At 47.1% G+C, this 23,131-nt stretch overlaps 1 protein-coding gene and 1 long non-coding RNA gene across 3 annotated transcripts in view; one reads left to right on the forward strand and one right to left on the reverse strand.

Annotated features, from left to right (window-relative positions):
* Positions 1-16,222, reverse strand: part of MYO1C (myosin IC) — an 84,250-nt gene extending 68,028 nt beyond the window's left edge. Inside the window, exon 1 of one of the 2 annotated variants that reach the window (XM_059717141.1) lies at positions 15,953-16,222. In XM_059717141.1, the coding sequence (XP_059573124.1) occupies positions 15,953-16,027 (75 nt within the window). In that variant the 5' untranslated portion in view covers positions 16,028-16,222. Of the gene's footprint in view, positions 1-10,986; positions 11,086-15,952 lie in introns of those variants that run through there. The other variant, XM_059717143.1, reaches the window with a different exon arrangement.
* Positions 11,164-15,746, forward strand: LOC109286107 (uncharacterized). Its single transcript, XR_002094034.2, has 2 exons — positions 11,164-12,595; positions 12,724-15,746. It is a non-coding gene; the product is annotated as an uncharacterized LOC109286107 (long non-coding RNA).
* Positions 16,223-23,131: the final 6,909 nt, after the last annotated feature.

Raw genomic sequence — 23,131 nt, forward strand, 5'->3', positions numbered from 1 at the left:
TAGGTGGGGGCAGCACAGCAGTCGGACTCAACTTTCCAGCAGCCCCTACGGTGTTGGCTCCTTCTGGCTGCCACTGCCAGCGTCTCTGACACGGCCACCCGGGCACCCCAGCCCTTTCGCCCTGCACCCACTGCCAGGGCCGCCAGACACAGCGGGTGGACAGTCTCCATGGAGACCAGCCCAGGACCCCTGCAGGTAAGGCACAGGTGGATGGGACGGGGCGGTGGGCAGGTGGGGAGCAGTATCCAGGAGTGGGACAGGATCGCTCCCTGCACATCCCTGTAACTGTCACAGGGACACGCGGGGAGCAGATCATGGCTCTACCCCGGGCCCTGACCCCACGCTGTCACCACCCCCCAATCCTGCCCTAGCCCTGCTTGCCCGCCCCACTCCCAGACACTGCTCCCTGCCTGCCTGCAAGCCCATTTCTTGCCCCCTGCCTGCGGGGGTCCCAGGCTGCTCTCCATGGAGGTCTCACCCGCTCACTCTGTCCGACGTTCCCAGCAATGGGTGTGGGGTGGACGGGATCAATTGGCAACCCCCTGCCCCCACACCACGTGATATAAACAGCCGTGAGAGAGGACCAAGGCCGAGTCAGCACCCCCCTCACATGCTGCCAACACTCCTCCCGTGGCCCTCCAGCCCAAATAACTGCCCATCCCTGGATCAGAGCTTCTCACAACAGTCTTTTATCAAGGAAACTTACACAGACTAGTTAGAGGGGCTTCTAAACCAATGGTTCTCAACCGGGGGTTGGGACAGGAAGAGTTACTGCCCGGTCAGCTCTCCTGTCCTGCTTTAGGGTATCAGAGAGCCCTAATGCAGGAGGAGTGTGTGCACGTGCCACAGCCCCTTCCAGGCTGGTGGCACGGCAAACAGTTTTGTTTCCCTGAAAGCATCAACACCGTGCAGAGAAGCAGCGAGGTAAGATGAGGCAGCACTAACACTGGTTCTCAATCGGACATGCCGCCACATTCAGAGAAGGGGTGGGCAGTGCCCGCGTCTGAAAAGGCTGAGGACCACTGCTCTGAAACAAACAGGAATGCACAAAAAGAAAGAACTAAGCACTGTGGTAGGAGGCATGCTGAAACGGATCCTGTAGCAGGAAAGTCAATGGGAGCTTTGCCACTAGCTTCAGTTGTGCTGGATCAGGGAGTAAAGAGACGAACGCAAAGTCCCAAAGATTTGGTTTAGTGCACAGAATCACAGGGTCGGACAGTGCCTCGAGCCAGCTGGTCCGGCACGGTGCATGAACACTACTCCTAAAATTAGTTGGAACAAAATGTTTGTAGGGTTAGGTCAGAAAAGGAAACAGGAAGCCATAGGTGGCTGAACTACTTGGATCAAAGACATAATTAATCTGTTTTCTATGCAGTGCCACAGGTAATTAAAACAAATGGTAAAGAGAGGCCTCATGAATTATGGAGGTGCCACCTGGAGTTACATACTCTGCAGACTGAGCAAGAGAGGAAAAGTACTCCTGGTGCTCCTTTCCCAGTAGCTCTCAACCGGCGTGCCACAGGAACCTGCCAGGGTGCTGCGATGTCGGTGCTCCCACCACATGGGGTGAAACTGCCCCACAGCCCCCTGTTTTCAGCGAGCGTGTCAGAGCTGAACCCAGAAGTGGCTGCAGGACAAAGCTACACCTGCCCCCATCACACGAAGCTGGCTGGCGCACGTGACTTTCTCCTACAGCCACTTTTCAGCTTGTTTCCAAAATGGCTCAACACAGAGGTACGCGAGACGGTTCCACTAGCCCATACACCTCTTCCAGGAGACGCCACGCAGGGCTAGACTGGGAAGGGCTGCAGAAACAGCATGCACTCCTCCAAAGCCACTTCCCAATCTGGCTCTGGAGGAGATGCCCGGCACAGTAACACCACTACCGTGGCCAGGTGGAAATGGGGCAAATATAATATAATCAACTCATGTCAGATTGATTAGCAATATAATTGTAATGTTTATATTGAAATATTCTTAACGCATTTATATGATTTTTTTTAATGGGATTCCACTGAATTTTGAAAAGTTTTGGAAGGGTGCCTGGGGTCTAAAACAGTTCATAACCACAGTTTGAGAACCACTCCCTCATCAAAATCTCAGTTACAGCATTGGCACCATTTGCCACATTCCTGCCCCCCCGGCTATACTGTCTCTACCATTATTAGCAAGAGAGATACGTGTGTGTTGTTTTACGCATCCCACCACTGCCACTATCAAAATAGAGCAAATGAGTGGTCAGAAGAGAGGAGCACAAGTCCAGACTATTGTCTTCTGCTCTCTACCCTACTGACGAACTGCTGCCTCATCTTGGCTTCAAGTCATGTCACCTCTGCACAGATTTCCCACTGCTTACAACAGAGCTATTACTTGCTACCCAGCACAAGGCTGTTATGTGGCTTAAACAATCTGCTGTGGACTGCTATACAGCAGCCTAGGCACTACCTGGACAGCAAGGGATTCAAAGCTTAGCCCCCGTTTATGAGCATGAGACACAGGAACAATAGCAAAATCTCTCATACGAGCAAGAGATCAGTAGTTAACATTCCCATTGCCCTGTTTCCTGAAAAATGTTGCACAATACAAAACTTAGTGAATCAGCGGCTCCTCACACCTGGCGCGCACGAGCACTCCCACCAGAACTACATGAGTGAGAAATCGCAGGGAAAGTGTCTCGTGAAGATGCAGCCTTTGGGCTGCTGATGGAGCTGCCGCCCCCCATTCCCAGCTTGTCAGAGCAAGCCCTGTTTGAGGTCAGCAGCATGGAATGAAGGGAATCTGGCATCAGCGTCTGTGTGTGCATGGTTCATGCAGTCAGGGGAGGAGGACTCACTTTAATCACACTTTCCATAATGGGAAAGGAGTGGCAAACAGGAACCAGTGGGCGCTATCTTCTGCGTGCGCAGAAGTTCCTCAGTATTCCAGCTTGCCCGGCTTCCCCTGACATGCACAATGCAGAGAGAAGGGAAAAGTGCACGCGCAGGGGGAATGAAAGAGACCTTCATGTTCCCAGGATTCCTAGCATCTCTAACAGGAAGCCCATGGACATTGCCTGATGATTTTATACATTCCACACTCTAGAGTTACTGGGACAGAAAACTGCTCACAAAAGCAAGGATGTACAGCTACTGTTCTTTCCCTGCAGTTTATCCACTTCTGCACACTACTGCTATAGCAGTAATCTTCTAAAAGTCTGAACTTCCCTTTTCTACCAGTGTTGGCTTCAAATTCACACCTCAGCACGTTGTGGTTTCATTCTATGTAGAAGCAGCTGCTTGGAAGCTTTATCCTGGTTTTGCTTATTCTGTCTTGGAAATCTTAAGCAGTGAATCTAGAAGATAGCTAATCGGCATTTGCATCCCAACCAGATGGTCTAACTCAGTGCTCACTGGCTTTGGTGCTGCAAGCTGGACAGAGCCAGCCATTCAGCCCCAGACCGACACACCAGGCCACAGGTACACCTCCAGTATCTCCCTAGCAGCCTATAGAACATCCTATACTCCACAAATGTTCCCACTACCTTCAAGGAGTAAAACCCAGCAACTGGGTGGGGAAGCACATCCAGTACCACATGTCACAGATACATAAGGGGTACAAAGCATGTCCCCAGGATATAAAGTAGCGGGGGCCAACCTCTTGGTAGGCATGCCGCTAATTAGCCCTGCGTCTTCCCTGAGTGCCATGCCGATCCCCTTCTTCAGCCTATGTTGCTCTGCTTTCTGCTCCCTAGCCTTTGCTCCCTGCCCTATCCCCTCCTTGATCTGTCATGTGCCATGCACAGAGGCTACCCGTGGCACTCGTGTTGCAGGATGGCCACCCCCGATATACAGAGTGTAAAGAAAATGCCCTCTGGAGACACTACATGGGAGGAAGTGGGGCAAATGCATCCCACAACAGACAAAGAAAGATGGTCCTTCTTCAGGAAAGGGAAACGTACTTGGAAACGGAAAGGGCCTCAACAGCCTCATGCTGTTTAGCCATCCCTGTTCCCTCTTCCCCATCTCCCAATCTTCTGAAAGCTTCAGCACTGAGATACAAGTTTTAAGATCACCCAAATCCCCCAGGATGCAAGTAAACCCTGGCGTTTGTCCTCAGATTTGCACCCTCGGAATAATTAAACACAAATATAAGGGACTTCAAACCCAAAGTCTAAAATCTGGAAATAAGCCATACAGAAGTTACTTGATTGTGGGTATAAGCAGGTCTCACAGACTGTGTGTGTGAAATGTGCCCATCTAATACTCCCCGTCACTGCACCCATGCCAAGTAACTGCATTATAAGATTGCCTGTTGCTACTTATCCTCACGAGACCATCAGGGCAATAGGAAGATGCTTCAGGAACAAGGTGTACTGATGCTGGGCTCCGTTTGCACGCTGGGGATAGAGGCTGCTTCATTGCCTGCATTTCAGTGACTGATCTCCTAATCTCATGGAGGAATGCAATCCTAATAAATCCAGACTGCTTAAACTGGGGGGGCGGGGGAAGGAGAGCTGTCTGTCTGTTTGTTTGCTAGTTTACTCTGACTCTCTTCAGCACACCTGCATTGTCTAGACAGTTAGGACTTTGAATAAGTGGCTTGAAGATAAACTCTGCTGGATTATGGCCAGTGAAAGCATGGCATTACCAGTCTCTTAAAGCTCAGCACACCATTAGACAGGTTATCCAACCTGAATATGCAAAACAGAGGGCAAGGTGCCAAGCCAGGAAGAGCTATTCCTGGTCTTGATTACTAGAACCTGCCGTCTTCTCTTACCCAGAGTGAAAGGGACCTGTGCCAAAAGCAGAACTACTTTTGTGAAAGCAACGTCCCTACCACACAGCCCTCAGAAAGTATTTCGCTTCTGGAAAGGCACCCAAGTAAAAGCACTCCCACTTTGGCCCATGAGATCCTTTGAGAGAGGCTGTTTCTCTCTGATGGCAGACAATTAGCATTTCAGGCAAAAATTCACTCGATGCCAAAGAGCCAACTTAACTTCTGAAAAGAGTAAGCAGTCCTAAGCGCAGGACCTGAATTCCAGGGCTTTAGCCTGAACGTAGGGCACACGCCTATCCCACACCGCACCGGGTGGAGAATTCCTCAGTGCGGCTGGATCTGAGCGGAGAAACCTTGCTGAATACCAACAGCCAGGTAAACAGTGTCAGGACCTGAAATCTGGAAGAAGCCTCTTACACAGCCAGTTGGACACAAATGTGTGTAGGGGACAAGGTTGGGGAGAGGGGAGGGGAGGGTTTCAGCCGAAGGAGAGTAATTGTACTCTTACACCTGGAGCTTCCGCATCAAGGACTGCCCGTCTCCCAGCCCCGCATGGCATTCCTGTCCTCACCTCCTCGCAATGCCTTTATCAACCCGACACACGGGTTACTGTTCTCACTGCTTTCCTGCTTCTCCTCCTCCTAAACACACCCCCTCTCCGTTTCTAGAGCAGAAGAGGGCCCGGCCCGGAGGTTTCCACCCTCCAGAACTAACTCCCCCCCCCGCCCGTCACTAACTGGTCGCCCCGATTCCACTCTCCTCCGCTCCCTCCTCCCCAAGCTCGGATTTGCTGGAGTTCCAGATGAGCAATTACTCTTATAAAAATATCTTTCTAACAAAGCAGGAGCTTTGAAAGCAACACTGAACTATGCTGAAAACTTCTGCTGCTCAAATGGCCATTCGCACAGTTATTTCAGCCTGGAAGGATCATCTGTCTCTCCCAAATGAATGGTTTCATTCTGTAGGGACTCCACAGTTCACTTGCATCTGGAAAATAGCCAATAAAGGTGCCAAAATCATGGCCTCCCAAATCATTCCTAGTCTTCTCCATTCCCTGGGTAAGACAGGCAGCAGTTTCTTCCTCAGTGTTTCTGCAGTAAGCTCATGGGTTAAGATGATCTACTTAGTGACTTTAAAGACAATTACTCTAACGGAGACTGAAATCTAAAATGCCAGGGACAGCACTACAACTCATCCCTAAAAACAAGACTGCAAGTAACTCATGGGACAATTCACCTTACCTGACTTCCAGCAGCTGAAACTAAGGCAACACCCTCGGAGATGAGAAAGAGGCAATGTCTCCGAGCACGTTTACACATTCGGATATCCTTTCATTAAGCCAAGCCTCATTTTCCTCAGCCTCGTCATGAGGACAATGGCTCTGCTACTTCAGGAGGTTGTACAGATGGAAACGAGAGCAAAATAAGATGGGCCAGGCAACTCTGCAGGCTTCTGCCAGCATAGCAGTGAAGCTCCTGGCTGCGAGTAGGTGGGATCACTGAGCAAGAGAGCTGTGCTGGCTGAAGCCCCTGGCAGTTTCCACTTGCAAAGCTGTGCTGTACCGAAATAGCTTGTTTCACTTCTTGGAGCTGACCCTGCCTTACCAGTACACGGTGCAGGTGCGTTCACCATTGCAAGCCTTTTGCCAATAAACCGTATCAGTGTGCCCAACCTGATAAAGTGCTCCCCAGTGCAGATGTAGCCCGAGTTAATATTCTGCTGACTATACGAAAGCTATGAAAGACTCCTAGCTACACGCACAGCACTGCAGTGTTCGTTGGATCATAGAGAAGTAGGGCTGAAAGGGACCTCAGCAGGCCGCATCTAGTTCACCCCCCTGCACAAGGCAGTGCATCCTCTACAAGCATTTGCCTGAGCTATTCTTCTATTCCTGAGCAGCCCTGCCCTAAAGCATCCAGAATGCCCTAACTGGCCACAGGCAAAGCTGGGGGATGAGGGCACTGTCAACGTCCTGCAACTTCAAGGACAGGAAGTGTTTGTTAAAATACACAACAAGGAAAACAAGTCCCCTGCTGCAGAAGGCAAAACTCCTCATAACTACGCTGGTCTGACAATGGGGTAAAATATGTTCCTGATCCCAAATGGGACGACTGCTCCGACCCCAAGCAGAGAAGCAAGACCTCTAGTCACAAACTTAGGGGTTTCTTAGTCCAGGAAGGAACACCCCAGACAAAACCTGCACCCTACCCAGAAACTCGCAGCAACAAGAAAGGGGGTGGGAATCTCCTCCCAGTCCCACATGGCAACCAGAAAAGCCCAGCACGAGAAAAACCCAAACACTCTCCACACTGCTCTGCAACTCGGAGACCGCAAACAGCCCCATGTATCACTCACGTCAGCTGGAGAGCAAAAACTCCCCTTTTTGTCACCGTATCCCCTCCATGAACTTACGTCAGCTCCTTTAATCTTATTTCATAACCAAGGTGTTTATGGAGCTCCGTTTCATTCTACTGCTGCCGAGCACGGTCCTTTCCACTTTCCACCTGGTCTGGCTGCAGAGGTCCTCCTGTGATCTCCCAGCAATACACTCGGCCGAGTCTCCTGGGCTCCCACTTGTTGCTCTTCGCAGGATGTTTTAGACACTGCTGCTCCTAGATCACCCCTAACCAACGCTTATCCAAATCTTCCTGACAACCTCCGATGGTAAAAAAGATTCTACAATTTCCCTACAGCGCCTGCCTCACTGTCCCACGGCCTCATCCAGTTAGCCGTCACCCATTTTGTATTTGTGTTTTTGATTTATTCTTCCAATGGTGCGGCACCTTGCGTTTGCCAGCACTGAACTTCAACCTCTTGGCTCTAGCCCAGCTTTCCAATTTATCAAGATCCTTCTAAATTGTGTTCCTGTCCTCCAGTGTATTTGCAATCCTTTGTGTCCTCTGCAAATTTGCTCAGGGAATTCTTTATTCCAGCATCCAAATCATCAGTTAACTCAGCTGATAGGAATGCAAAGTTTCCATTTTGTGACTAAAGCAAGCAAATCTGACTGAATGTACACAGAGTGCATACCAGTTGAACTATGTGAAGCCTTTCCCAAAAAGACACTACTTCCATTAGGACCAGGATGACATGAAATCCACCACACCTGTTTAATCAGCAGCAGATGTTCTGGCTCTTGCCCAGAGCTCTGTATGGCTCTGTTTCCAGTCCTTGCCCAGCAGCTTGCCAGACTGAGGCAATGTAAGATCAGAGGCAAAGCTCCTGACTGTGTTCCCACCCCTTTACCACTGTCAGGCCCTACCCATCTTTACTCTTTTCACTTCGCCAGAACTGCTTGCGATTCCCCAACCCCCAGCCACGGCTTTAAAAAAGAGAGTAATAATTCATGCATAAATAAATAGTAAAGATCGGAGTAGACAAGAGAATTGCCAATTAAGCGATCAGAGATTTGCAAACTGAGTACAAAAGTTCCACCACCCTGGAGAGTCTCAAGAGGTCTTTAAACGTCAGAGTTGAGTTTACTTTGGTTCTGTATATGGCAGATTTTTCAAGTACATTTTTCAGTCTTTTGGAAGGTGAGTGCATTGTCAAAGTGACTCTCCTTTCTAAACTTTCCCAGTTACCACGTAGCTCTGAACCTCACACCATGTCTTCAGTAATTCTTTACTGTGTACTACTATGAAGGAGGAACTGACCACAAATCTCCAAAAACATGGAGACTTGAAACAAAAAGTAAAAGTTTCTTGAAGACGGTTAAGTGTCCAGTTGTTCTTCTCACAGGAGGATGATGTCTGCTGATCCTTTAACAGTGGATCAGACCATCTGCTGGCCCCCTCTACAGTCACCCAAACTGGAAGATAGCACATGCATCACAGTGGTTTCCTCACCAGATAATGTTTGTACAGCGCACTGCAAGTATTTGTTGTATAAATAATGATTATTACAACTCAGCAGAGCCAATGGGGGAGGAAGAACCACGTGTTCTCTTAAAAAAAAAAAGCACCTCCCCCATGCGCGCACACGAGCAAAGAGAGCTAAGAAGAAAAGCACTGAGCCACTCCCTATTAACTTCACTGTTACCATAAAACAAGGCAAAAGTGTCGTCTGTGTTGACATCCGAGTTTGAAGCTGGACGCAGACCTTCTGGCAGGATGACAGAGGTGTGGTTTCCCTCCCGGCGGGCAGAGGAATCCGTTGGGAACTGCCAGCGAGATCCGGGAGGCAGAGCCCAACCTGTTACTGAAGGCTGGGGACGAGTTAACCGGGAAGAAGGCTGCTACCGTTCTGACTATCATTTTAGGGAAGTTCTCCAATCGCTGCAAAAACCTCTGGCTGTGTAACAGTCTTTTGCTTCTTTAAATCTACCCTGTTGGCCATATCAGTGTCTGCTTCAGCCAGACACTCCAGAAATACAGTGTATAATACACCATTGCTTAAATGTTTCAAACATATCTCTTATCTTTCTCTTACAAATGTGACCAGGGATGTGTGGAACTGAATATTTCAGTTATTAAAGCTAACAAACAAGTCTCACTGCTGAAAGCCATTTCCCTGAATAAACAGTGACTCAGTGCAGACTGCAATGTAAAACTTACTGGTAACTGTTAGCAAGCTCACAAAAATGTGATTTGTAGCACTACACGGAAATATTTTAGACTGGAGAAAAGATTTCCCTTCTACTTCTGTGGTTTAGAACTTATTCTATTTCCGTGGAATTTATGTTTTTTGAAAGATTAACCATACCAGCAACTCACCGTTACACGAAAAGAGACTGATTATTAAGCTTGGAATCAACAAAGACGACAGAAATCAAATCAAAGTCTGAATTTTTATATTCTACTACCCTCTATTTCATGCAGAGTCTCTGCTCTCAAAATGATCCGAGACCTGTCTTCTACTAAAGAACAAGACGCTCCCATGACATTTCTGACAAAGACAACAGTAAAACAAATGCCATTAGCAAATTAAGTCGTCTTGGATGCTTTTTGCTGCAGAGCTGTTTTTCTCTTTGTTCGCTTCTTTGGTTCATTTGTTTTGGTTGAATAACCCCGCTTGTTAAAAAAACAACAAAACACAAAACCCACTGAAGTCAATGGAGCTTTGAAGTACAGGTCTTCCCGAGCCACGAACAACTCTCCAAAGCAGGGGTTGGCAACTTTTTGGGGCAGAGTGCCAAAAACGCCCAGAGCCTGGACTTGCAAGATGTTGGCGTGCCGGGGCAGACATGGTACAGTGCAAGGGACCGGATCCTTGTTGTGGCAGCCCCGGCCCCTTCCCCACCACGCGCCCCGAGGCACGTGTACCTCTGCCTGCCTCGGTCTGGCACCGTGCTGGGGAGGGGGGCAACCCCAGCTCTAAAGGTTGTTGGGCTATTGCAAGCATGTGCTTTGTTGCTCTTTGACAAGGACAGGAATAGGCCTCAAAATGGCCTTAATAAACTGGGAAAAGGGCCTGACAAAAACTGGCAGACTATTTAAGTTGGTCTAATAAAAGATATCGGCTTCATCCGAAGAACCTTGCCTGCCTGTGTCCTGAGACCAGCACGGCTGCAACCTACACCCCTACGAGAGACAAACTGAAATTCAGTAAGGAAAGTGCAAAGTACTAATCTCAGCAAGGAACGGTCGCACGCACGAACACAGGCCAGGTAAGGGCTGGACCGCAGCAGGGCCGAGCTGGAGTGAATCATTACCTGAGTACGGTTCAGCAAGGTACTACCGATGCAGAAAACCCTACGCTCGCAGGTTTGCTCCGTTTAGGCCCAGTCTCAAGTTCGAGAGAGAGATGAACAAACCCGAAAGGGTCCAAAGGAAAGCAACACAAATGAACAGACAGCTATGAGGCCAGGCAGGAAGAACCGGGATGAATTAGTCTAGAGAAGAGAAGACCAAGAAGGGATGCGATAGCAAATGCAAGGGAAAGGGAAAGGACAGGCAGCAATGGCCTTACGGAAAAGGAGAAAACGTAAGCGGGGTGTTATTGGGAAGAAGTTTCCAAAACTGGAGACTGCTGGAGCGCGGGACGGACCCTGCGCAGCGCCAGGATTGTGAAGGCAAGTGAAGCAAAGCGTTTCTGGGGCCGCTTCGTACTGAAGTGCACCCGCTCGAGCCCTGTCCCTCCTCTCCTGCCTGCCACAGCCACGTGCTGCCCCGGCCCGGCCCGCAGGAGCCGCCGAGACCCCGCTGCGCGCCGGGCCCACCCTCGCCCCCCGCAGCGCCCCCTCCTCCCCGGGGGGAACGTGGCCCGGGGCGCGGCGCGGCGCCAGCTCACCGGCGATGGGCCCGGCCGGGCGGCCGGGGCGGGACGGGACGGGACGGGACTGGGCGGGTCGGCGGCGGCGGAGACGGCAGCGGGGCCGCGCCAGTGAGCATGTCCGTGCGCCGGGCATGCGGACTGCGCCGCCCCGCCCCGCCCGCCCGCCCGCCCGCACCTGCGGCCCCGGCCCCGGCCCCGCGCCCGCCACGCTCCATGGCCCCGCGCCGCCGCTGCCACGTGCGCGAGCCCGCCGCCCCGGGCCGCGGAAAGGAGCGGGGGCAGGAGGCAGCAGCGCGCCCTTGGGCCAGGAAGGCTAGGGGCGTCCTGCGCTGCCCGGGCAGACCCCGGCCGCGATTCCCCCCCCGCTCCGCACGGCCGCGGTCGGCCCGGGGGCCTGGCCCCAGTGCTGGGCGCCCGCGGCAGGAAGGATGCGGAGGGCAACAAAAACGCTCGGGGGCTGGGGGACACAAGCCCATCGCCGAGAGCCACCTCTTACGGACTCGAGAGACACCGCAAGCTCCGCTCTTCTGGAACCGAAGGAAGGGGTCTGCCCGGCCCTCTGGCCCCCGCTGGAAAGGGTCAGGGCGGACTGGGGTTAAAGCTGCCTCAATGTTTGGCTAATCTAGCGCGGGGGTGCTTGTTTTGCAGGAAGGATGAGCTTCCCGCCAGCACGCACTGGCGTGTCCCTTTCTACGAAGGGCCTCACACGCTTTCTCTCGTTCCTGCGCGCTCTCGGCGGGCCGAGGATGCTCTCCCGTCCTCCGCGGCTCTCTTCCCTCACGAATATTTCAAAGTTTCCCAATTCTAACAGCTTCACTGCAGCTCTTAGGCTGAGGATGTAGAAGCCTCTGCCATCGCCAGTCTGAATTTCCATAGACGAGAATGACTTAAATTCAAACTACGGTTCCCCAACGCAGAATCTGAGCTATTTTAAACCTGCGGGGTAGGTGCCTTGGTCCTCTGTTTTCTGTCAGGGCCACCTTACTTCCCATCCTCTCCTAGAGCACGAGTCAACTGCCCCGGCTCCCCAGAGATCCACCAGATGGAGAGAGACCTTTCCTGATTACTCTTCCTGCATTTGAGGTTTCCGATTATTGCGTGAAACGATGCCAACTGACCCCACCTATCATTTCTCCTAGGTCCGTTAACTCCATTAGAAAAACAGGCTTCGCAGAACAAATGCTGTAGAATAAGCAGCGTTGGATTCTTAAGCTTCTGGGAGGCTTTATTCTGTGTGAATGAAAATATGTATTTCCGCAAGTAAGGCAAATTTAAAAGCAAGCAAACATCGGTGGGTGGCTCAGATGCTCCTCTGTGCTACAGGTGAGCCTCCTTCCACGGTGCACACACCCTGACAGCCGGGGCTCAGGGGACACCCAGCAGCACGTGTGTGGCTCCACCGTCCATTCTCCAGTGCCTGACTTTTCTCCTCCAGCGCTGATCTTAGCTGCACACTTCAGACTGCCGCTCAAGGAGAGCCCGCTTCTGTTTTTCATCTCTTGCCATTTCATTTTACTTGCGCATCCTGCATGCAGTGGTGTTTAGTAGGGAGAAGGGGATGTCAGACAAGACAACTACATCCCAGTAACTGCTTTCTGTAGTCATCCTGATCCTACGTCTCTTAGTAAGTTATTTTTGCTTCTTTTCAGACATATTCTTGATAATTCAGTCTCCCTTTTGAGTGGTCGAAGGGAAAAAAGATGGAAAGTTACAGCAGACTATCAGTGACGTTTTGCTTTTGTTTCTGCACAGCTGAAGCCATCACTGTTGTCACATACCTCGTATAACGAAAAGAAGGAACCGTGACAACTGACCAGGACAGCATGTACTTCTCTACCTGAAGCTACAAGCAGGTCTACCACATCTCCAAGCCCTGCTTTTCTTACCTCATTCTCCCTTTCAGCGTCCACCCTGTGCCAGGGTGGGCGCATCTACGCATGCCATTAAAGCGGCGTGATAAACTCTGGCACAGTCCGCACCAGTCAGCTGCTCCTGGGCACAGCGTCTGCACATGCACTTGGGACCACAGCCGGTTGAGCCTGGACGGAGCATCCCTGGGCTGGCAGGGGCCCAGGGGGTCAGCCCCAGGCTCTGGGTGGTGGCAGAGGGGCTGGCTGGGGCACGGGGAGGGTGTGAAAGTGCTTATCGCCTAGCCCCACACTTTGGCACCCTCGTGTCCCAGTCAGCCCATCACCACATACATATGCATTCCAGTCAGGGACAGTACGATCCTATGGTGGAGCTAATTTGCTGCACCCTAATACCGGGTCATGTGTAGACAGTGACACTTCACTGTGGAGCCAATCAGTCAACTGCAGTAAAGCACTCCATGTGACACAAGATACTGGGCAAGATAGACCTATGGCCTGAATCAGTAAGTGGCAGTTCTTATATTTCTAAAATGATTCGTCTTCACCAAACTAAGAAACAGCAAGATCAGACAGAGACAGACAGAAGTATACTTAAATGATCTGTTCTGCCGACAGGGAGAACTCCTCATACTCTAGAGCACAGCTGTGTTTCCCTTGCAATTCCTTTCAATTTGAACGCGTTATTTCCCAGCAGAAAAGTGAGAGAGGGAACAAAGAAAACAATGCTTAATCAAAAGAACCAGTTTAGTATTGGTCTAAATTTCTCTACACTGCTCTCCAAACAGGCCTTCTCCAACTTCTGGGAGGATCCCCGTATCTTTTCTTGAGATGTAAATTCAGTTGCTGGGATCTGGGACATTACTGCCCCCTTTACAATTGCCAGTAAGGATGCCATTTAGTGGCAGTTTCGCATCAATGGCAAGACAGGTGCAAAGGCCCTACATGATCACTAGCATGCTCTGAATTCACTGCAGTTCAGCTTTCCTCTCCCCAGGTATACATGCTAAGGCCATGGTAATGAGGCAGACTCGACTTCAGGCCAATCAACATCTAGAGGAAATTCTAGACCCATCAGCTGGAGCAGTGTGGCATGTCCTGCTGAAATAGGAGAACTAAGCTCTGCCAGAACCATTTATCTCTGAAAGGTCCACATATTCTCACTTACAAACCTAAGGTTACTGAAAACATAGCATGTCCACCTACTCGAACTCCTCCAACCACTGCTGGACCAGATGGTTGATTAACCTGTTCTCTACTTCCCAATATACAAAGTCTCTCCATGGCACATGCGGTTCTCAGACCAGCAATTTGGTTTATGCAGTTTCAGTATTTCATTTTAAATACCTAAAATGACAGCTCCTCTCTCTCTCTCTCACCTCCCCTTTGGATCACTAAGGGAACCACCATTCCGGGTGAATTTGGAGGGAACACTTCTCTCTGGGGGAGACGGGCCACCCCGTGCCCACTTGCACGTGTAACCTGCATGGTAGCCAGGTTGTTCAGTGTTCAAGGGGGCATTTTAAATGACTTGGTGAAAAGGTAATCATAGGAAGCCAAAATAACACTAGTGGTTGCTTCACCAGGCGAGGCCCACGCACAAAATACTCCTGCTATAAGTATTGGAAGGATGTATAATAGATGCAATACAAATAATAGAAATTTACAGTAAAACCAAAGGCTACATAAAATAGATTGCTATGTCCAGAACAATGGAAACTTATTCTTACTAATTACTGCAGAAAGCAACAAGAGAGGAAGGATGTTCCACCTGCTAGGACAAATGTGGAAGACTATGAGCAACCAAGGCCCAATTAGCCATTCCAAAGGTTTGCTGTGGGACTACGGGCAAGAGTATAATATTCCCAACCTCATGGTGTGCTGTCAGGATGAATACATTTTTAAAATTGCAAGAAGCCTAGATAGTATGCTAGTGGGAAGCACCCAAGTACCTCAGATAGGGGCATACATGCACAACTTAAACTAAGTAATTCCATGTTTAAATCAAGTAACTTTATAAATAACTATCGAACTGCCCAGTTGTCTCCTGAGTAGCTCAAGTATGTACAAACAAAGGGTAACGCAGAAATGGAAAGCAGCAAAATACCCGTTTCCTTTAAAGGGAAGTACATTCACCTCAGATAGAGCAGACTAGAATTAGCTGCATTGTATGAATCCAGCAGAACTGCCAATCGCCATTTTGTAGCTAGAGAACACCTTGACAATAAGAACAGAACTCAAAACTCAGGAAGGCAAAAGCTGACCACTTGTCCCTTGCGCGTCAGAGATCCAGGCAAGTAATGCAGAAGCCTTAAACCCTTCTCTGAACTGCCCCTTTTATTTCAGATCTTTTTCTATAAAATGTGCACAAAGTTAGAAGACTGAATGCTCTACATAAATAGTCTAAATAAAACACACAGCTGCCCCTAGGTAGAGAATTGAGAAGTGAAACATTTTAGTTGAAATAAATACAAACTGGGACTCTCAGAAGTATTTAGCTCTGCTTGCTACACTGGATAATATAGAAATAGCCGAGTGACACTGGAGTGCCATTAACAATGAACATAAAAACAAGAGTCTAGGATGTACCACCATTCAGTAATTATGCGTTAACTAGATTCAATGCCCAGTTCACAAGCATGATAGCTTTCTTCCATTCCTACCGTTACCGTTTTTAATGAGTTTTGCATTATACTTCTAAGATACGAACCTAGTGGCAACATGGGCAGTGATTCCTGAAGCTGCCTGAAAGCTTTTCTGAAATCTTTTTCCCCACTCCATTATTTTACAAGCTTCTGCCAAATTCTGATGTTCGCTGCGCAGCGATAACCCCATTGTAACTACAGCTCACGTTCACTGTGGACTGACTACACTGCATGAAATATATTTCTTTTGCTATTTCCTTGATTTGCAGCCGTTTGCTTTCCCTTTTAGTACCATTAATTTAATTGCTAATGAATTTAGCATGTCTGTTTAAATCACGACTGCGATCATTAATGAAGCAACTGCCAAAGCTCATCTTAAGATCGCTCTCAAAGGTAAGTTAATTGGTAACCTTGACAGTAACTCTAGAGCAGGAGGTGAAAACAGAACAGTAAGAAACAGAGACTTACAGCCTTGCATTCTCCACTCCGACTGACCACACGGATGATTTCTCCTGTGGGAACATACTCAATTTGCAGTTCCATCTTTCCAGTACTAAATTAGCAGATTTCTCTGTCCTTCGCAGGATGGTATTGACATTAAGGAACTGCAGCAGACTCCCCTGAAACAAGAGACTAAGTGGGCTCTTTGATCCAGAAGCTCTAGTGTGAGCGGAAGAGCCGATTCCTCATATTTATACTAAATGGAGATGTGAGCCCAAACTACAATCAAGTTCAAGCACTAGTTTCCACTAAACTCTGGATTGTTACAGCATGTCAAGGCAGTTCCAAGAACCATTAATTTATGTCTGTGTTTATTGCTGTTAACCGTGTAGATGGTCCATTTCAGCCCCGGGGGACGTAGAAAAGTCAGGTTGCTATGGATGCAACTTGAGAGTTGTTGGCACAGAAACGTTGTACAGCGAACTCCGTAAGCACTACCCTGAGATTTTGTACAGGAAAGATTTTCTGTGTTGGACTCCAAGATGTTGGCTGTAAAGACATGGTGCAACAGGAAATACCAACGGCTCCCATGACAGCAAGCTCTCCGAATTACTGTGCAACTGCACTGTACTTTAGCTCAGCATAGTTGACCAATTCTAGCAGCAGCAAAAGTTTACTGCCATAAAAAAGCTTCCAAAAAACTATAGAATATTTTCCTACTTTGATTACAACAGAAAAAAACTGTTGGCAAGGGCTGATTTAAGAAAAAGCACACTATATTACACTTTGAGGCATCCATCAGTGCACCACCTGGCTGCACTTTAAACATTATCCTCCCAAACAGAAGCAGACACTGCCACACACCCCAGCTTGCACCTGTGGTCTGCACATCCCCTAAAACAGGTCACACTGGACAGACCAAAAAAAGATTACCAACCAGAAGGCTACATGCCAGATATTGCAAGAGCAGGGCTTTTTTTTCGTTCAGTCTACTCTGTGCAGCCACGTTTGGGCCTTTAGTCTTTATTCTGAACAGGAACCAACTCCAGATGAGAAGACTTGTAACAGAGGGTACCCAGATCATAAACATTTATCTAGCTATATACGTCTCAAACACCACCCAAAATTGAAGAGGCTTACAAGGAAAAATAGCAAGATAATCTGTGACACTATTTTATATCTGCAAAGAAATAGCTTGTTTCTGCTCTGCAATTTTTAATCTTTGGAATTACCGATTTATTCAGATGAAAATAACCAATTTATCCTTAAGTGTTATGCAAAAAGAAAGATGATTTTTATCTTAGGAACCATTTCTCTGGTAAGGTATTATTAAAGGCTTTTTACAAAAATAGGAGTTATTGGCTGCAAATCCAGGCTATTTATTTTTGGAGTAAAAATAATCGTCGTATCATTTCTGTAGCCGGAACAAAGGTATGTTTTCAGCACCAGGGAACGTTACCTAATTGTAGCTACCCATCCTATCTACAACACATACGTACCATTTGATTCAAATCATTCCTTTGAAGCAGATCTTAGAATGACATGGAAAAAAAATTCTGAAAACGAGAAGACAAAAGCTAGAAAGGGAGATGGGAACAAGGATTTATGCCTAGGAGAGGACACCCGTGGAAGAGAAGACACAGAAGAGATCAAAATATGAACAGCGTCTCAGGCAAGGGTCATGAATTGTGAGCTCGTGCTCAAGAAAGCTTATGCAACTCTGATTCCGTTCATCTATAACACTGGGGCCAACCTTTTTGGCAGGTGTCACAAATAAGCTGCACATCCTCCCCAAGTGCCACCTTCCTCTGCCTGATCTTCTCTTTTCCCTTCTGCTCCCTGCCTGGACTGCTGCTCTACCCCCTGCCCAGTCTACTGCTCTGCTTTCTGCTCCCTGCCACTTGCTGTCTGATCTGCTTTCTGTGCGTCATGGTTTTTGTCACGTGTAGACGCACCCACTGGGTAGGACTGATGTTGTTTGAGCAGGTCAGTGTTGCCAGACCCATGCTGGTTCAAGGAATATGCAAGAAAGCAATGTTGGGTAGTATCTTCTATTGGGCAGATCTTCTCACCGTGTCAGAACAGACAGACAGTCTCAATTGCAGCAAGAGGTAGGGCTAGTAACTGGGTATGGAGGAACATTCCCTTGGGACAATTTTGTGCCTGAGCCTGCAGCACTATAAATGTAGCAAAAGCACTTCAACTTGAATCCTGCTTCATCCAGGGGCAAAGGTGGACAATTTAACACATCTGTATCTCTATGGGGTTGTTTGAGTCCAACCATTGCCACCTGCTCCCAAGTACTAGCTCACCTTCCCCTTTCTTAAACTGCTCCAAAGAAATGTCTGTCCATGCCTAAAATTGTCATCTTTCATTGTAGTGGGTGTGTATCTGTTTCTTCCTGCAAGTTAAGTTCAGATTTTTAATTCTTCCAGAATCTCTTATATATTTCCCCTCCTGACTTAGACATGGGAACATAAACTAGGGCGAGACATTAAGACTTCCTCTCTCACTTCACTGCTTTTTCCTCCATTGACTCTTCTCTCTAGCCTACACGTCAAATACCTTGCTCAGACTTTCTTGATTTTCCCTCCATTTGCTAGTTTGAAGGTCTAATGGCATTGCTACGTTTAACTGTAGTAAGCTCTGCGGTAGAGAGGAGAAAGGACTTTTTTGTAATCAATGCGATATCTCTCTCAAGCTACTAGACAGGCAAAAATCTGAATAGTTTTCCCTGTTGATCTAGTTCCCACAGCAATTAAACTGCCTGTCCTGCCTAGAGTAATCAGTCTCCCTATGTCTTGACAAAGCAGTCACAAAAGTCTGAACTAATCTACAGTAGCCTGAACTACACTTTGAAGTTTGGGCCTCTCACTGAAACAGCAAGATCCAAAGATGGGAATTGGAAGAGACTATACATCTAGGCCGCTGGCCTCAAATGCTTCCATTAAATCCTACTTTTCCTGGAATACAAGATGTTTCATTCTCTTTAAAAACAGGTGTAGGAAGAATAATAATGGAGAAGTAAAGGGGGGAAAAAAGATATGAAAAACTGGTGCATGCTCTGTTTCTCAAGAGTATCAGCTAGAAGTCTGTTAAAAACATAATAGGCACATAGCGATGAGTCCCAAGAGCTGTCTGTGACCTTCACTGCCTGGTATTTTGAAAGAGACTGCCTCATTTCATCACAGTTAGGTAGAAAGTCTGACATACCCATGAAAGAAAAGAATGAGCTGAAATAGTGGTCCTATCGTGAGGGGTAATCAAAATACAAGGAATTTCTTGCACAAGGAAAACATAATTCAAGCTTCCTTGAACCAGCCCTTCCAGTGCAGCATATTAATTAGGGCAGGCTCATCCGAGTGTCACTGCTAAAGGCGCTAAAGAGGAAGTGGCGGTCGTACAGACAATAGCCCTTATCAGAGTGTATTTTTAGAGTCTAAAAAACAAGCAAGACATCTCAGAAACATTTCCTGTTTATACAAAGTGGTGCTATCTATATACAGAGATACGCTGTGTATTGGGGAGTGAGCCGAGAAGCAGAAATATCTAACACAGGAGCTAAATAAAGATGTACTGGTTAAAGTTCCCTGGTAAATACCTTTTGTATCTTAACAGAAAACAGAAAAGTGCCCTGCCACTGCACTAAGCTAGGACTGCTTACTCTCACGGGCAGAAATGGTGAGTAGCAATTTATACTGAAACATTAAAATATTAAATCTTTAAAAAAAATAAGACCTACTAGATGCAACAGGGAGATTAGATTCCCCCCGCACCCTTTCCCATCTGGCTTCAACCTCTTGCGCTCCATGGAAACCACTCTTGCCAAAGTCTCTAATGACCTCTTTCCAACCAAATCGCCAAGCCAGTGCTCATGCTCCTCCTTGCCCAACATCAGCTACCTTCACCAGAGCCAGCCATGCTCCACTTAGTGACACTTCATCCTCCCCTGGTTCCCAGGCTTGACTTCTGGTTTTCCTCTGAGCTCTCTAGATACTTCTCCAGGGTTTGAGCTGGAATATCCTCCTCCCCCCACTCCAGCCACCTTTCTGCATGGACTCTGTGGGACTCTTCTTCCTCCTTCTCTCACATCTCTGGATAATCACTTCAGAGCTCCCATCTCTCTGCTGACAATTCACTCATTTACCACCCTGCTCTGGAGCCATCTCCTTCTCCCGAAACTTGGCTTGTTTCTTTGATATCTTATAGAAATCTAAAAGAGTTCAACACGGCTAGAAAAGAGCTCTTTTAATCCCTCCTCTACCTTCTCTCAACTGCAGTCGACAATATGGCCATCCAGTTCTCACTCAGGTTCATAACCTGATCATCAATTTGGACCTCTCTCTAGATACCTTTTATCCAAGCTATGGCTAAATCTTGAAGATTCATTTGGCAAATTATGTCTAAGAAAATACCTTTTCTATCTATTCACACAGCTATAGCTCTGACATCTCACAACCTGATTAGTGTGACCTTTCCTCTAGCCTTGACAAATGCAGTCTTGCCCTGCTTATATTCCACCAGGAATATGAGCAAGTTCATTTTCATATCCCATCATTTTGGCTATTTCACACCTGTGCATTCCTTCTCTGGTTCCCCATCCTCTGTTTCAAACATAAGCCACTTATCTACACTGTCAAGGACCTTCCTTACCAACCCCCAACCTCAACCCCTTCGTTCACAAAAATCCCAAGGATTACAAAACCCGCAGTTAAATTATGAGAGCTGGCAACACTGAGAAGGAAAGGAAAAAAACTTGTCCTCCAGCAGCACAGCACGGATAAGTCCCTCCCAGATGGGTGTCTTAACAGGATGTTGTTGGAGCTACATGCAAAAGCCCTCTATAAATATCTGCCTTCTGAATAGGTGGGCCAGTGCTCTGCTCTGCACTGTCTGCCAACAGGCATTTAAAATGACTCCAGTCTCACAAATACGAGCACCAGACACATTATACATGAGGTAAATGAATGAATTCAATCTAAGAGGAAAGGGGGAGGATTTTTCTCTCTCAAAGTTATGTCTCTGATATTAAAGACATGGACATCACGGGAGTATAGGCAACATTCTTGGACTGCAAAGGTGCTCAAAAGTACCTGGATATTGTGCCCCTCACTCAAAAAAAAACAAACATGCTCTTTATCCACAAACTTTATATACATCTAAGCTATGAATGCCATTTCATCCTCCCTCTCCTTTGCTCTTTGTTAACCTATAGCCTGGTACACTGCATCTTGCTCCTGCTCCGAAGTTGCCTTTTACACGTGCATCTGTACAGCACCCTCCTCCAACAGAATTTTTTTCTCCTAGCTGGGCCTTTGCCTTCTATTGAATACAAACAAGTAACGCCAGCATTTAATGAAGAGTACTTTAAAATAAGAACTGGCGCAAAGAGCAGACCAAACTTACATCTAACCTAGCATGTATCTTCTATCATGGCCAATGCTACATGCTTCACAGAAGAGAAATGAATTTACAGACTACTATAAGAAAGAAAGGATAATTGGTTTAGGATTTCAGAAATGTGTGTTCAAATCCTGTTCCACCACAGATATCCAAGATGCCTAACTTGGAGGTGCCTAGACTTTGTTAGCAGAATCCTGATCCTTGTGTAAGATGCCCGAGATTCTTATGTGATCCTTGAGGAAAAGAATAATCAATGTCAAGAGTGGGAGCAAAAGTAAGGAGTGAAAGTTTTCACTCTTTCAGTCATTGTATCTAAAAATAAAATAATACACTAAAAATAATAAGTGTCTAAAATCCATTTGAATCCCAGTTCAAAAATATTAGGGTGAGAGACTAAGCAGGTAAATTAGCCTTCATTGTTCTCCTTAAGCACTGCAGCATTTAGCTAACTGGTTTAAACCTAGACAGGTGATTAGCCATGTTAGTCTGAAATAAGGTAGAAGGGCAGGGCAGGGAGAGGCATGAGCCTTCCTAAGCTACAGCCTACTTCATTAGATGCTAAGCAAAGCAGCTGACAGAGCAGACTATGGCTTACAAAACCTCATGCCTCTCTGAATTACATGTCACCCTGTCCTGCCTTCTGCTTAATTTAAGCCTAGTTCAAATGTCTCTACACTATACCGAAGTCTCAAAAGGATGCCAGCACAGACAGAATCTCTCTCCTCTCTTAGATCTGGCTCCTTACCTTTTCTGTTTCATAGTTCCCCATCTGAAAAATGAGAGTATTATTATTTCCCTACCTTCCAAGAGTGTTCTAGAGAGAAATATTACGAGGCATAAGTGCATTAGAAAAGCACAAAATACGAATGCAGATAAGTACGGTGTAGTTCTATGTCCCTGAAAATAAGATAAAAATTTGGTCTACAGAGAGGTTAAGCAACTCACCCTAAGCCAGTAATGATTAAAACCAGGATTAAAAATCAGGACCAGCTATCCTATAACCATTAGTCTGTCCGCTAATTCATGCCATTGCTCGCTAAGGACCGGAATGTCTTTCTGTAAGGTATCTGAAAATTAATATTTTTATCAATGCACTCTTCAGTAATTTGTGATGTGCTATATGGCATATATTTATATTAGGTAATGTTGCACCATCACTCGCATTTCTATAACTATAATCATTGATGCTTCTGGTAAAGTATGTGATGCAGTATATGTTTCTGTTAAGCAAAAGACGCCATATAGGCAAATTTTCAAATCTCACTGCAACGCTTCCAGTGAATACCTCTGCACCAGGTAACTGTTTTCAGAATGAGATGGTTGCAATTGTAAATAACTAAGTTACTTGGTATCTGATTTGCACAAGCAAATATGTTTCAAATATAGAAAGTGCATGTTCCTGTTAGTAGATGCATCTGTTGCACTCTGCCGTGACATTTGGTTTATCTTACATTTTCTTTTTTTTTTTTTTAAATATATTCCTCCTCCCCTAATACAGCCTGTGCTCAAATCCTGCCATATATTCTTCTACAATACACTGAAAATCCAGCTTTCCATCTCCTGATGTCAAAAGGCCTTTACTATGCCATCTCATGCTTGGATTACCAACATCCCAAAATAAGTCATCCCTCTCTGATCCACTCACACTGCTAAAATTATCTTTCCCACCTTCCAGTCTGTCCCTACTACCTCTTCATGTCATCTTTTTAGAGCAGTGCACTAAATTAACTCCACTGTAGGATAGTACTTGTCCCGGCCAGTACTCGCCTATGGTGGAGTTAATTAGTTTACTGTGGCCTAATA

Source organism: Alligator mississippiensis, chromosome 14 (genome assembly GCF_030867095.1).
Source record: "Alligator mississippiensis isolate rAllMis1 chromosome 14, rAllMis1, whole genome shotgun sequence".
In the NCBI taxonomy this organism is placed as follows: Eukaryota; Metazoa; Chordata; order Crocodylia; family Alligatoridae; genus Alligator; species Alligator mississippiensis.